Raw genomic sequence first — 15,258 nt, forward strand, 5'->3', positions numbered from 1 at the left:
TTTATGTAATGTTATAATTTATGTAATGAGATCATTTAAACCTTCTTAAAAGATACGTCGTATCTTCTTCATGAGATTATTGTTGTGCTATATATATCTGTTTGCCATGTGTGTCTTCATATTTAAGTCTTTGATTTTCCAATCTTCTTCTTTTCTCTGTCCTTTTTATAGTAGATCTTGTATTATATTATACATTTCCCAATAAATACCAACTAACAGTAATAAATGTTAATTATAATTTTATACTCAACAGTATAAATGTAATATAACATATATTATAAGTTGCATTGTTGAGTATAAAATTATAACATTGATTATATTATTTAGTATTTACTGAATTTATATTTCATACTATTTCTTTTTGAAACATTTTTTATAATTAATCTTTAAACCTCTAATTTTCCAATTCTTTTTCGCTTTTTTTATCTATGCGTATATTATGACTATGATTTTTTGAAACATTCATGCCACTCAGAGGAAATATCCGAAATGCATTACAGACTTAACATGCCGCACGATGACGACTCCAAGTGCGCTGGTTTCAGGAATCGTTCGGGTGTGCACAACGTAATGTCCCGCATGCTGGACGATAATACTTTTCCCTGGGAGTGGTCCAAGTGTTCCCGACACTATGTCACCGAATTTCTCGAGTGAGTCAGTCATTAATTGGCGAATGACTCGGTTATAAACGATGTGCCGGGGAGCATTCTGGAAAGAGATCGTTACTAATTGACTCGTGACCTCTACTTGAGACAGTACGCAATGCGATGTCAGGTTTTGTCTGTGACCGTGTTGATTTGCCTTTCTGTTCATAACGGTACAATTCGTGGGATCTTTAATTCATTAATGGTTATTGGCAATGTTCCGTCTTTAGAATTTTATTAAAATAAGAGATTTATTAAGTTGATTTTTAATAAATAAATAATTTTTTCTCTGTTCTTTTGACATTTAGCTTTCTGTAAATATGTTACAACTTTTCTAAATAAATAATCGTATTTAATTTGAAAGTTCTCTCGTGTTCTTTAAAAGATGTCTCTTGATGTCTCTTGTATCTATATTTAGCGAAAGGCACTTCATATGTCTCAAGTTAATGGCGCATGTATTGCGTTTAAATAGGTTTAATCAGATTAATTAGGTTTATTTCTGTTTTTGCTATCAAAATAATTTAATTACATCGTGTTCTCTTAATTAGTTAAGGCAATTAATTCATTGTCATTTGTAGGCTGAAATAACGCGTTCTAAAATTGCATTTTGAATCACGATTCAAGCACAAATAGGAAAGCCGAGAATAAACCGTTTGCGTCAAACACATCGATTTCCAGGGAATGGATATCGGCCAGATAAATTAATTTCGATCGAGAAAGGCAATGTCGCGAGTTTTTCTATGACGCCGAAGGGGCCGAAACGAGTCATCGCTGTTGCTTAGAGATCCGGTTTAACGAGATTCTAAGCGACTGTTATACACTTGTAATATATTTCACGCATTGTCACGAGAAATATAATCCTCAAAGCTATTCGGGTGAATGGACAACTTTCTCTTAATTAACGAGATCGAGAATTGTTTAATTAATTCGTAATGATTTTTTGTTCCAGAGCCGGATATGCTAACTGTTTGCTTGATGAGCCCAGTAAAATGATGAAGAGACAAAATGGTCGGTTACCCGGCGAAGACTATTCGGAGAACAAACAGTGCGAACTCGTCTTCGGGCAAGGATCCAGAATCTGTCCTCATATGGTGAGTGATGGTAAGTCGAAAACGTTCTCTTCACGCGTTTGATGGAGACGTATTTGTGTTCGTATCTCAGACAAAATACATTCCATCCTCTCGCTTATTTTAATTTCATGTTTAGCATGTGTCTTTATATAATATTATTAATGATTGGAAATATCTATTGGAATAAGCTCAAGCTTGCTTTTGACTTGTCTATTCCGTAGCGTTATTATGACGGAATTTGCTTAAGAATTGAAGTAAATTGAGAGCTTGGTCGGTTACCGGCCAGGCAGTGTGTAGGAGACTGTGGTGCACCGCGCCACTGTGGGATCATCATCAGCAGTGTCATACTCAGCACATGCCCTGGGCTGATGGTACAGCTTGCGGCGTCGATAAATGGTGTCATCGCGGTGAATGTGTCTCGCGTAGAAACCTCGAGCCGGTGCATGGTCAATGGGGTGAGTGGGGAAGATACGGCGAGTGTTCGCGGACCTGCGGTGGTGGCGTCAAGAGGAAGTATCGCGAGTGCGACAATCCGGCGCCGAACAACGGCGGCAATTACTGCATCGGCGAGCGCGTAAAATATCGCAGCTGCGGCACTAGAGAGTGCCCCTCAGGTAGCCCAGATTTTAGGTACGTATGAAGAAAATGTATTGTATAAATCCGCAAGAACATAGTTCTATCAATTAATTGGCATTCTAATGGCAAGACGACTGATAAAACGAAATTAATATAATTATTTCGACATTAAAATGTATACGGAAGAAAGAACGCTTTTGTTAAAGTATCTGAAAATTTAGTAAATACAGATCTAAATAATTTTATTGAACTATCAAAATAATTATGGACGCTCAAGTTGGTTGTTAGAATTTTTGCAGTGTTTATTATATTAGGTGTTGGAATTAATTCGTAGCGTTTTACAAGTGATGGGAAGTACTTTTATTAATGTATTTTTTAATGCTCATGTGAAATAAATAACATTCTTTCATTAAAAAACGCTACGAATTAATTCCAACACCTAATACTTGAGCGTCCAATATAATTGTTTTGATGCTCTAAAATTATTTTCAGATCTATATCGTTAGCTGCGTCTAAATTTTTAGATCCAGTTCCTTCAATATATTAATTAATAGTGGATTATTCACCATTATTATTTCAATGCATTGTTGATTATTTCAATGCATTAATATTTATTTTTCTCTTTCATTTACAGAGAACAGCAGTGCTCGAAATTCGATAACAATAACTTTAACATTCAGAATCTTGCTAGAGATGTTAAGTGGCACGCAAAGTATACAAGAAGTAAGCAATGATTTATTTTTTTATCATTTCTAAATTCATCTTTTTTTAATCTATGCGATAGATTTGACTCAATTTCCGGAGGAAGTTATGTGAGGAATATATGATTTTTGGAACTTTTTTTTATAGTATTGCCACAAGATCGCTGCAAACTATACTGCCAAGTGGAGAGCAATCAGTATTACATGTTACGCGACAAAGTAATCGATGGGACACCCTGCGGCCCCGACACTTTTCACATATGCGTTAATGGCCAATGTAAGCCCGCTGGATGCGATCACATCTTGAATTCGACAGCCGATCTTGATACCTGCGGGGTCTGCAGAGGAAATAACGCCACTTGTCAGAGAATCGCGGGTGCCTACAACACTAGCGTGTACGGTTATACTAGGGTAGCTAAAATTCCTGCAGGCAGCAGCTATATTGATATTAAACAACACGGATGGCTAAACTCTCACAACGATAGTAATTATCTCGGTAAGATTTTCCTGCGTTATTTCGAATAGATTTTTTAAATTAATTTTTTTAATGAATCAGAAACGTACTAAACAATTAATAAGGATATTATAATAATATTTAAATTAAATATAATCATATAAAATTAGTAAATTGAAGATAATATAAAGCTATTCTATTCTATTCTATATTTATATAAAAATATTGTCATGTTAATGTAAAGAAAATTACACATAAAGATTTATTGTGAATCAAATGTAATATGTACATGTGACCTTATATCTCAGCTTTTCTATTAAAGTTTTTTTATTTTATTATTTTTTAAACCAACATATTATTATATAGCGCTACGGATTGGAGAAGACGGCGAATATATTTTAAATGGAAACTTTATGGTAATGCATCGTAAGGTGATCGTGCATCCGGGCGTCACTATTGAATACAGCGGACCGGAATCGGTTGTGGAACGACTGAATAGTTCCCGGCCTACTGCCATCGATTTAATTTTGGAGGCAGGTTCACCGTTTACATTTTACAATTACGTCACTTAGCTAAAAGTAGTTTCTCTGGCTATGTGACTCCGCTCAACTAAGAATACGGAATTCCAGGTATTATCCGTAGGAAACGTTTATCCACCACAAATCACGTATGAGTACACTGTACCCAAAAGAATTCTAAATAGCTACACGTGGTTGCTCAGCGATTGGTCAACTTGCAATCGAATGTGTCAGGGTATGAAGTATCGTAAAGCCGAATGTAGAAGTACTGAGCACAAGGAAGCAGTGCCCGATGCTTATTGCAGAAATGAGGAAAAACCGCAAGAGGAGAGTCAGATGTGCAACGCGCATTGTACATTGCAGTAAGTGAGAAACGCGAGCGAAAACAAAGGATCAGTAATATATCATTTGGAAAAATTAAAAATTTATGAAATAAGAACATAAAAGAATTTTGCTGAACACAAACTAATAGTAATATTATATCTATTATTGCAATTTTCTATTCAACAATGTAACTGTTATGTACAATATGTGTTACATTATATTCATATTGAATAGGAAATATTGATATAATGTTACTGTTAGTTTATGTTTAGTAGGATATGTGCATTTTATGCGCATATTGTAGCAAAATTTAAATGGTATTTCTGCATTCATGATAACTCTAATTACTGAATCTACATATTTAAATCGCTTTCAGATGGCAAACGACTTCCATGTCTGAATGCTCGAATCACTGTGGTCCGGGCGTGCGAACTGTCATTTCGCGATGCGTTCAAATCTTGCTAGACTCATCGCATCCTCCACGACCGATACCGGCGCATGCATGCTTGCACATCGAAAAACCGAGCGAACACCAACCATGTGTTGGTCCTTGCGACGATGCTCATTGGAGTTACAGCGAATGGAATGTCTGCAGTGTCTCGTGCGGCGGCGGTGTGCAATTGAGAAGCGCGATATGCGTTGATTCAAATGAGAGACAGGTACGAGATGAGAATTGCGCCAGACAGGAGAAACATCTTAAGCAGACGTGCAATCAAGAGGCTTGTCCGAAATGGGATCTGGGAGAATGGAGTCAGGTAAGATGCACGCTATACAGAGATAAAATGTGATGTTAAAATCAGATTAGCTTGTTGATAGTTTTTCTTAGAATTTGTCACATAATTTTTCAAAATTTTTATGAATTTCAGAATTTTTCAAAATTTCTTAATAATTTTATAATTATTTAGAAAAAAATAAAAATTCTGAAGAAAATTTTATCAAAATTAGCTATATAGAAATATTTTGATATGTTATACAGAACACAAAAACATATTTGTTCTTTAAATATCTTTCTCTTAAAAGTACTTTCTGATAACGAAATATAATTGATCAGTTGTTATGTTTTAAATATCTCTCATGCAGTATTGGATAATATTTGTGAATAATTTGGATTAATGGATATCATGAAATGTTACAGTGCTCCGTGACTTGTGGCATGGGAAAACGACATAGAGCTTCCTGGTGCCAGGTCGAGAATCGCGTGGTATCGCGCACGTTCTGCAGCAGTACGCCGGTCGTAACAGAAGTCTGCGATGCTGGTCCTTGTCATCAATGGCATGCCAGCGATTGGAGTCCGGTACAGTACATTGGACAATTTTCTGTACACGTTTAATAAGTTATCAGGTTGAATCTAGTCTCTCGTTGTACAGTGTTCAGTGACGTGTGGCGAGGGGACGTCGCGAAGAAAAGTCGTTTGCAAGAATGCAGATGGTACTCCGAGTGACGGATGCCCCATTGCTGAGAAACCAGAGATTTCGGTTATTTGCACGTTAAAACCATGTCTCAATGTAGTAAGTTTCCATTATATTTATCGACAAAAGCAATTTTTTTTTGAAGCTAATAATACAGAATTACAAGACTCGAATATAGATCGAATAGATAGAATTTATTTTCTTCAGCATTTACATAAAAAAAGAGATTAGTTATTTTAAATCATTTTCATCTTTGTTTTTTTTCTATAATATAACATTTTTCACCTAAAAAGAAAGTCTTACTTTTTTTTTAGGTGAACTTACCGTCGACAACATATTCAACGAATCCTTCACGTGAAGATTCATCTCCACAAGAAAACGAAATTGATAACAATGGTATTACATTCCACTACAAGTGGCGCGTAGGACCTTATGGAGAGGTAGGTTTATTTAGTCAACATTGTTTATTAGAATGCGGTTCATTTATATAGTTACAGCTTTCACAAATTTTTAATTTTACAATTTATAATTCGGAATAATTCATATTATTTTATCATTTATGTATAGTGCTCGCAAAAGTGTAATATCGGATTCAAAAGTAGAATAGTGAGATGTATATCAGAAATCGGAATGGTTGCACCTGACTATTACTGCGATTCTAATCAACAACTGACAGTCAGAACGACGTGCAACCATCACCCATGTCCGACTTGGAATACCGGCGACTGGAGTGAGGTATTGAAACATTTTCTGTTATACAAAATTAATATATTTCTGAACATTATTTTTTGTGTACAGAATTAATTATGATGTAAAATTATATCAAATATTTTTTCAGAATATGTTTCGCGAAAATATGCAGTGATTCTTCTGATTAATGATATGCTTTCGATTTAATGATTTTAGTGTGACGTAACATGCGGTAATGGATTCCAACATCGTCAAGTTCGCTGCCAAAGGCATGACGGTGAAATTTTGCCGCACAAGGAGTGTAGCGAAGAACAACCAAAACATATGCGAAGATGTCAGATGGAATCTTGTAGAAGTAGTCCTAAAAACAGCAGAGAGAACAGTCTAGAGTCTAACATCATTCGTAAATGGAAAATGTCTAATTGGACTCCGGTAAGTAAATCGTATATTATCTATAGTAAAATTATAATATAAAAATATGAAGCAATATTTATTGATTAACGAAATTGTTTTTTTATCCTTTAATTTTTGAATAGTAATTGAGGGCAACAATAAAAGTTGAAGTTTTATCGGAATTTATCTTTATATGAGAATCAATGGAAAAAGAAATATATAGGCATTTTAAAAATATTAATGAAACATCGTTTTAGGAAAACTCTTTTTATTAAGCAAATTCTTGAACGGAACTTCTCTTAATCCCCATTTTATTTTAGTGAATCATAAACGTAATAAAACAGTTAAAACAATTCAATGGAATCGATATTTTAACGGGCCAATTTCGGCAATAGCGATGTTGAACGCTAAATTTGTTCGTTATGGATATGTGGCCAGTTTGCACCGAATCGAAATATTTTGCAGTGCTCGAAATCATGCGGCACCGGGATTCAGACGCGAAGAGTGGAATGTATGATGAGAAGAGGCAACCATGAGCCGGAAGTACCCGTTAAGGACGAGCAGTGCATAAGATCGAAATCACGCAAACCAAAATCGCAGAGATTATGCCAACGCATTGCCTGCGATTTTATCTGGCAAGAAGGCACCTGGTCGGAGGTATCTTTATACCTCAAACCTTACGCCAATGCTACAATCTTCCCAGTCAGAAATGATAATCGAAATGGAATCGACATCGATTCCGACGTCAATTCGACGTCAATTCGATGCTTTCGATGTCAAATCGACATTGAAATTTCTGACTGAGTTGCTACTAGGCCCAAATTTTACGAAAATTTTACAACCTTAAGTAAAAAAAACATGAACATCAAATTGAGTTTTACACGCACGCAAATGTTGGTGTGTATATATACTATACAGCAAAGGGGAATAACGATTATTGACAACGATGGCACAAATAACTAATCCTAATTAATCATATGAAAAAAATGACTTCCATAAATACATGGTGAATTATGGAAAATGCATGATACCTGGATAACTCATAGGATCATTCTTAGATCCGTGCGAGATGTTTGCACAATTTAATGTTTTTTTTTTCAAACAGTGGACTTTTCTGCATGGTATTAATCTCACATTTATTCAGAAATATGTATATACACAGAGTGTTTTTCACTTAACGAGCATAAAATTATATATATTTAGATATTAGATAATTATAGATGTTTAATTACTAATGTGTATAACTTGCACTACACCTAGCAGATTTAAGAAATATTATTGATTTGTAATATTTATGCATAACACTAATATCAATATATATAAAATATCTTGGGAAATTAAACCACCATATATTACAATCACATGATTATGCACAGATAATATCGTACAACCACATGGTCTTAATAAAATGATAATGGTCTGGAATATATCACAGATTATACTTTTGTTTCAGATTACGCATGAGCATGTATATATTTATTTTTATATTTATTTTTAATTAATTGCATAATTTTGTATTTTAATGAGAGAATGTATCTTATCATATCAAATGAACTTTAAACAAAGTGTCAATAGATTGAAAAAAGATTTAAACGAAATTGTATATTCTATTTTAATGAAATAGACTATTTTTGCAATGTTTAACTATGAATAAAAATGCAATTTTAACGAATATTAAATTATCGAGAGACATATGAAATTTTTGCAACTGCGATTATAATAATTATTTGTGATGATTTGCGATGATTTTCCGATACATTCTTTTATTATGAAATTTATTATGATTTCACTTATAACTCTAATCAATTTCAAGACACAATTATTGATAGAAATATTGTAATAATTTCTGCGCATTTGCGCTTTTTTACTTCTTTTGACATAATCAAGATTTATAGATGTTTATTTTTCCACAAGTGTACGCCGGACTGTGGCAAGGGAATACAACGTCGTGCTGTCACTTGTCATCGAGTAAACCGCTACGGATGGATCGATCCAACTCCAACAGTAGGTTGTCCGATGGATCAAAAACCAGTCGGCGAGCAGATTTGTAAACTACGCGAATGTAGCGATAAATATTATTGGACTACTGGCCCTTGGAGAAAAGTGAGTGCCTCTGAAATATTATTGAATTCAATGCCACTAATCACTACTGCTACTAATCACTAATCCGCAATTATAGCAATAACTGTAAAAGTCTTTAGAGATAGCTTCAAATATATCAAAATTTTATATCAAAATTTATTAATTTTAAATGAAAATAAAAAACTTGCAACATTTCTTGTAATTTAAGAATTATATCTTAAAAAAAGAAAAAAATTATTATTTATAATCAATTATAAAGTTCAATTTAAAAAGTTGGATTAATTATTTTTTGAAGCAAAAATATTTTCAATTTTTTGAAAATTTTATATACCGATTTGATTCTTTAATTTTAATATTAATAATAATTAATATTAATTTAATAAATAATGTTATTTGTATTAATTTTTCTTTCTTCGCGCATTCTCCATCTTTCATTTTTTTTCTTCTCCTATATCTCTCTTTATATCTATTTTTCTTTTTTGTTTCTATAGTGTAGTCATCCTTGTGGACGCAAAGGTCGACAGATCCGCAGACTTTATTGCCACGATGCAATCATCGACAAGAAAGTAGCGCGGTTTCATTGTCCAGCTGAATACAAACCACTACGAAAGCGCAAGTGCAACCAAAGAAAATGCGGTCCGGTCACCTGTCTCGAAATCCAGAAACGACTCAAAGCTACTACGGATGGCGAATATCCGTTGTTAATCGGTGGTAGAAATATGACTATTTATTGTCACGGAATGTCGAGCGCCGAGCCGCGAGAATATCTGACTTTGCCAGCTGGCGATAGCGAGAACTATGCAGAAATTTATGACAAAAGGTTGGCCAACTATCGTTTTATCCTCGATGTTTACAGCATTATTTTTTCAACAATTTTTTATTTTTTCAATTTTATTTTTTTTAATAATTTTATGTGATATCTTGTAATAATTTGATTTTGATATATCAGATTGAGGAACCCACATACGTGTCCGTTCAATGGTCAAAGAAATGACAGTTGCAACTGCGTGTCCGAATTAGGAACGGTGTCTGGCAGAACGATGTTTAAGAGGGTACGCATAGATCCAGCGAAACTTTTCATTATAGGTGAGCAATGTTTATACATATTTTGAATTTAATTTTTAATTAAAACTTGGAAGTTATGTTTACAGAGATGATTGTATTTCGCGGGTAAAGGGAGAAGTGGAGGAGATATAATTTAATTTTTAATTATATACATTTTTATATACATTCCATGCAGTTCTGTACACTTAATACATTGGAAATGTTTTATGTTTAGCGAATGATTACACATTTTCGTGGACAAAAGGAATGCAACGCGTGGAGTTTGGCAAAGCCGGTGATTGTTACAGCCTCGTCGAATGTCCACAAGGACGTTTCAGTATTGATTTGAGAGGAACTGCTTTGGGACTATCGCCAGAAATTACTTGGGTTAAGGAAACCTCGATCTCTTCTCTCGCAATCAATAGAATTGTAAGTAGAATTGTAAGAATTAGTTAATCGAAAAGAGAAAGTGGTTATCGATTTATTTAAAATTGTAAATTATATACATATTTATATTGCAAATTTAACACATTTTTCGTTTGTTTTTATGTTGCTTTATTTATTATTTTATATTTATATCTCACGCACTCATATAATATATAAAATCAAAAACGAAATCAATAAAATTCTAAAAAGTAATTATTAATCAAAGTCACTTCGATATATTTTTTTATTCAGCAGAAAATTTACCAATCTTTTTCTTAGAAGACCGATTCCAAATTTCTTTTAGACTAATTTAGACAATAGGAAAATGACAAATTTTAAGATGATAACAGATTTTGTTTCTGCTTCTATGTTAATTTTTGAAAATATATTCTAACACATATTTTTCATGTTACTTGCAATTAGAATAATCAACGAATCGTCGGTAAATGCGGCGGTTATTGCGGCTTCTGCAAGCCGACGATGGGCCTAAAGCTGGACGTATTACCTCCCTAGTCACAGCCATCAACTTTTTTTTGGTACTTCATCTATCTGTCCTATGATCCCGCGCCTACAAGCCACGGTATCATAACCACCGATTTGCTTTAAATTCGATTAGTTTTTTAGTAGCTGCCGGAAAGAAGTATATATATATATATTTTTTTTTTCAATATACGTATATTTCAATATACGTATATTGAAGATAGCGATATCGAAACTAATGGACTCCAGCGATCGATATAACGGAATGCACATGACACGATATGTACAATCTATCACTGCCGTCACACATGTGCGATTATTATACAGATAAAAATAACGAGTTACGATTATGTGTTTGTAGAAAACGTGTCTCTATGCAAAATTAGAAAGTTTGCAACTAGAAAAAAAGAAAAAGAAAGCAATTTTTATTAGTCTAAATAAATTTTATTAGTCTAAAATAAATATTAATATAACTGGAGGTATTGTCTCGCCACAAATCGAATTTCCAGCAGACGTAACGATATCAAATCATATAGTAATCGTTACGTGCATTTCATGTACAAACTTAAAGTAATCGATAATGACATCTATTCTATGAATTCATCTCGTGATTAATATGCTCTCTCGATGATCTTATGATTCTACAGTTTGCTCTTATCATGATGCACTGCCGTTTTCTACAATGCTCCATCAATTTTAAAAAAGAAAGAGACGTTAAGAACAATTGATATTTTATTTTTACTTTAATAGTAAAGTAAAATTTTTACTTTAATAGTAAAGTCTATATAGAATGTATAACTGAGATGAATAACTTGATTGAACATCTTGGTACTAGTACAATTAATAATATTTGTAGCTTCCAGATAAAAAGAAAAGAATATACTCGAATTTATGGTTTTTTTTACACAATGATGAATATTTTGTACAACATTATTTTACTTGCAGTGAACTGTAGAAACAAACTTAAAATTTCTTAAACAAGCTCTGTAAGATATAATTTTTCCTTTTTACTTGCATCGCGTGCGCATAGGAAAATATCGTCCGTTTTATTTCGAGGATATCGCAGTAACATTCATAGCGTACGCGTGTAAAGTACTTTGAAAATGGTATACACTGTGCTGTTAATAACTAACACACATAATTTCATCTCATTGCTAAAAAAAGGAATATCATGTAGGATGCTACGGGAAGTTTCACAAACTGTTTCTACTTATAATTAGGATGCATCGATCTATTTCTTTCTTAATAAAGATTATCTCACAACTTATTTCGCTTAGATTTATCAAGAAACATGTTTCTTGATAATGCATTTAAAAGATTTACTGAAATTTAATTCTAGATGAAATCCTTTTCTCGGAATTTTCCATATAATTTTTCAGAATTTTGCAGTTTTCTAAATATTTTTATAATTTTTTAGAAAGTTTCTCACATTATGTTATACAAATTGGAATACTTTTCAGAAGAAAATCTACACTTTTCTAGAATTATTTATACATGTGAATTTTGAATAATCGAAGATTATTCTTATTCTATAATTTCTATTAAAATAAAATCTGAAAAAGTTTAAGGTAGTTTTTCAGAAATTATAAAATGAGAAAACTTAGAATATTATAAAAATTCACATATATGAAAAATTCTAAGATTTCTGAAAAGTGTTCTAATATATTATTCATATAAAACTAAAAAAAATTTATACGAATTAGAACTGATTTTCATCAAGGACGACTCTTTCTTTTATGAAAAAAAAAAAATTGATATTTGTCAAGACTTTAAATTGGTCAAAATGTATGAAGTTTGTGAAACTTATGACATTCCACACTTATCCGCAATCTGAATGAAGATTAAGCGCAAAATTCGTTTTCTATCTACTTATTGCGTACAATTGTATTATGTTACTGAAGCAAATCCGCGAAATTTGTACAAAAACTAATAATATTTATACTATAAAGTAGTAGAGTAAATAAAATCTAAGGAAACTTTATTGCATTTTATCGTACCGCATCACTTAGGAACGATGTCATGAACGGTGCCGATTAGTCTTTTTACATTAAACAACCAACAAGATTGGTCAGTACAATAAAACGCCTTTCTCTAACGATTGCGACACTCGCGTTATTAAATGTGAATGTTAAAGTGCCCAGTTTGCTGGGCGCTTTATAGACGCCTGTTAGCTATAAATACGCGTATTTCAACAGACTGCCATAGTTAATATTATTATATGGTATATGTATACGTAATTGTAAGTATATATAACCTGCCAATCTTGGCCACGTTGTAGCATAATATAAGATTTGACAGAGATAGCGCGGTCTATCTCATATATAAGCGCGAGGATGCACGCATTTTTTTTAAGATAAACATTTCCGAAGTGCCGAATTAACGACGTTAGTCGCGACAGTCTCGATAATGTAAAAATTCGATGTGTAAACGAACGCGATATTTACTTAATTGTTGTATTAACTTTAGCAAAGCTAGTAGCGAGTGGTGTTACTACCGATTAACAGATCGAGTGCGACATGTTCTATAAAGTGCACTGCATGTCAAAGCGGCATTATTATAGCGACATTATCTCGCTTGTGCCCTAAATATGCTTCGAATGTGCATATAAAATATGCTTTCAAATTTTATATGAGGCACGTACTGAGTATATTAATGCCTACTGTAGAACAGTACACAACTCATGGCATCCTCAATTCGACTTTGCAGACAATATAACTGCTGCAGAGCCAATTTATGAGTATGAAAGACACGCTGTGCCGCAAACTTACATATCTAATATCGTAGGCAGCTATTGGCATCAGTTGTTGCTTGATAATTAAACTCACGTATGAGAATTCGTTGTTTTACATTTCCATCGCCGACAACGTATATAATGTATATTAAATGTCATAAATATTCTGATTGACATTAATTAAATGGACGACTTCGCAAACCCAATTCATCTTCACTATTATGATATACAGAGAACCATATCATTTTCATTACAGATTTTATGATTCATTTGCTGTTACTTTATCTTTTCAACTTAAAACACGTACAATTTTTGAATAATTAATGACTAAAGATAAAAGATTTATAACAAATTAAACTTCACACAAGAGAAAATAGATGATAAAATCATAATGCAATGGGCTTTATCTTAATCAATGTTTTTTTTTAATTTAATTGCATATAAATATACGATTAAAAATTGAAAAGAAGTAATCGACAATATTTGAGATCTCAATAATTTCCTTGAATTAGCTTGAAGAACTATTGGAAAAACATGTGACGCTTCTGTATATCATGATAGATTGTATTAAAGCAATAAAAAATATCAGATATAGTAAGAATATAATTATTGACATCCGTCTTTTATATGTTTTTTATTTTAATCTATAGTAGATCGATATAATAGAATCGTTTTATAAGACATAATTTCAAAGACTCCCTTCAATGTAAAAGTTATTTTCGTTATCAGTTGGAACAAAACCTAGTACAATGAAAATTCGTCCACACATATATACAAGTATCTGGAAATGACTCATTATATTTAAATGATTTCTGATGTATAATGTCAAAAAACAATTCAGAAAGTACTCGCTTAGCGAATTATATAGACATTCGTATGACATATAACATCTATAGTGTAAGTATGCATACGACTTTGCTAGCCTTTCAGTAATTATAATTCTTTACTGCCAACCCCCCCTCCCTCCCAAGTATTTCTTTACATACATGGCAATTGTACATTTTATATAAATTTTAAATAAACCACGAAATATATTTTTGTTTACTTTATAACACAAAAGTAATTCCAGCAGTTAATTTTTGAGAAAGTCAATATAATACCGGCTTTTTGCAATATGTGACGTGTGATCGTAAAGATTTTATGTGAACCAGTGTATATGTCCGAATAAAATAAGAAATGTCTCGTAAACTATTGATTTTTTAAATTTCTTTAACCTTTACTTTTATATGCGGAATAATATACAAGAACAATTGATTTATCAAAAAATATAGGCATAAAAAATATTTTACAAATTCAGATTCATTAAATGCGAACGATGAAAGATGTCAATTTAATAAGCAACAGCTATGTAATATTTGCAACTATAAAAAAGACAACAAAAATGCAATGCCCATCGTGCAGACGGGCTATGTGTGATCGTCGTCGCATTTATTTGTCACTGAATGTGATGGATTACAATAAAATTTATAAATTTTTAATTTCTCAAAAAAAATCAATGCAAAACGATTTTCTTTTATTTTGTGGAACAAAAATACAATGTTTATATGAAAAGCTCCGTTTTTTTCAATTCTCAAAAAAGCTTACATTCAATATGCAAAATAAATACCCTTTATCCAAAACCAACTTATAAACTAATTTTTTTTTTAAATATCATATCTTAACAACAATTCTGTAAATTTTTAACTTTTAATATTGAATTTTTTAAAAGTTACAATT

General features: G+C 32.4%; 2 protein-coding genes across 4 annotated transcripts in view; one reads left to right on the plus strand and one right to left on the minus strand.

The window, feature by feature from the left end:
• Window positions 1–14,730, plus strand: part of LOC105152329 (ADAM metallopeptidase with thrombospondin type 1 motif A) — a 51,526-nt gene extending 36,796 nt beyond the window's left edge. For 2 of the 3 annotated variants that reach the window (XM_087408079.1, XM_087408080.1), the window contains exons 11-29: window positions 501–650; window positions 1,594–1,745; window positions 2,005–2,344; window positions 2,925–3,013; window positions 3,140–3,487; window positions 3,812–3,978; window positions 4,075–4,325; window positions 4,664–5,042; window positions 5,423–5,581; window positions 5,655–5,795; window positions 6,011–6,136; window positions 6,264–6,431; window positions 6,603–6,818; window positions 7,245–7,436; window positions 8,694–8,882; window positions 9,353–9,681; window positions 9,811–9,947; window positions 10,141–10,334; window positions 10,755–14,730. In XM_087408079.1, the coding sequence (XP_087264205.1) occupies window positions 501–650; window positions 1,594–1,745; window positions 2,005–2,344; window positions 2,925–3,013; window positions 3,140–3,487; window positions 3,812–3,978; window positions 4,075–4,325; window positions 4,664–5,042; window positions 5,423–5,581; window positions 5,655–5,795; window positions 6,011–6,136; window positions 6,264–6,431; window positions 6,603–6,818; window positions 7,245–7,436; window positions 8,694–8,882; window positions 9,353–9,681; window positions 9,811–9,947; window positions 10,141–10,334; window positions 10,755–10,844 (3,817 nt within the window). In that variant the 3' untranslated portion in view covers window positions 10,845–14,730. The remainder of the gene's footprint in view (window positions 1–500; window positions 651–1,593; window positions 1,746–2,004; window positions 2,345–2,924; window positions 3,014–3,139; window positions 3,488–3,811; window positions 3,979–4,074; window positions 4,326–4,663; window positions 5,043–5,422; window positions 5,582–5,654; window positions 5,796–6,010; window positions 6,137–6,263; window positions 6,432–6,602; window positions 6,819–7,244; window positions 7,437–8,693; window positions 8,883–9,352; window positions 9,682–9,810; window positions 9,948–10,140; window positions 10,335–10,754) is intronic. The other variant, XM_087408081.1, reaches the window with a different exon arrangement.
• The window catches only part of LOC105152278 (Uncharacterized protein), a 31,010-nt gene continuing 22,458 nt past the window's right edge, over window positions 6,707–15,258 (minus strand). Inside the window, exon 6 of the mRNA XM_087408084.1 lies at window positions 6,707–6,747. Within this exon, the coding sequence (XP_087264210.1) occupies window positions 6,722–6,747 (26 nt within the window). The 3' untranslated portion in view covers window positions 6,707–6,721. The remainder of the gene's footprint in view (window positions 6,748–15,258) is intronic.

The sequence above is a fragment of the Acromyrmex echinatior genome, chromosome 7, assembly GCF_024713525.1.
Source record: "Acromyrmex echinatior isolate Ae372 chromosome 7, ASM2471352v2, whole genome shotgun sequence".
Lineage (NCBI taxonomy): Eukaryota > Metazoa > Arthropoda > Insecta > Hymenoptera > Formicidae > Acromyrmex > Acromyrmex echinatior.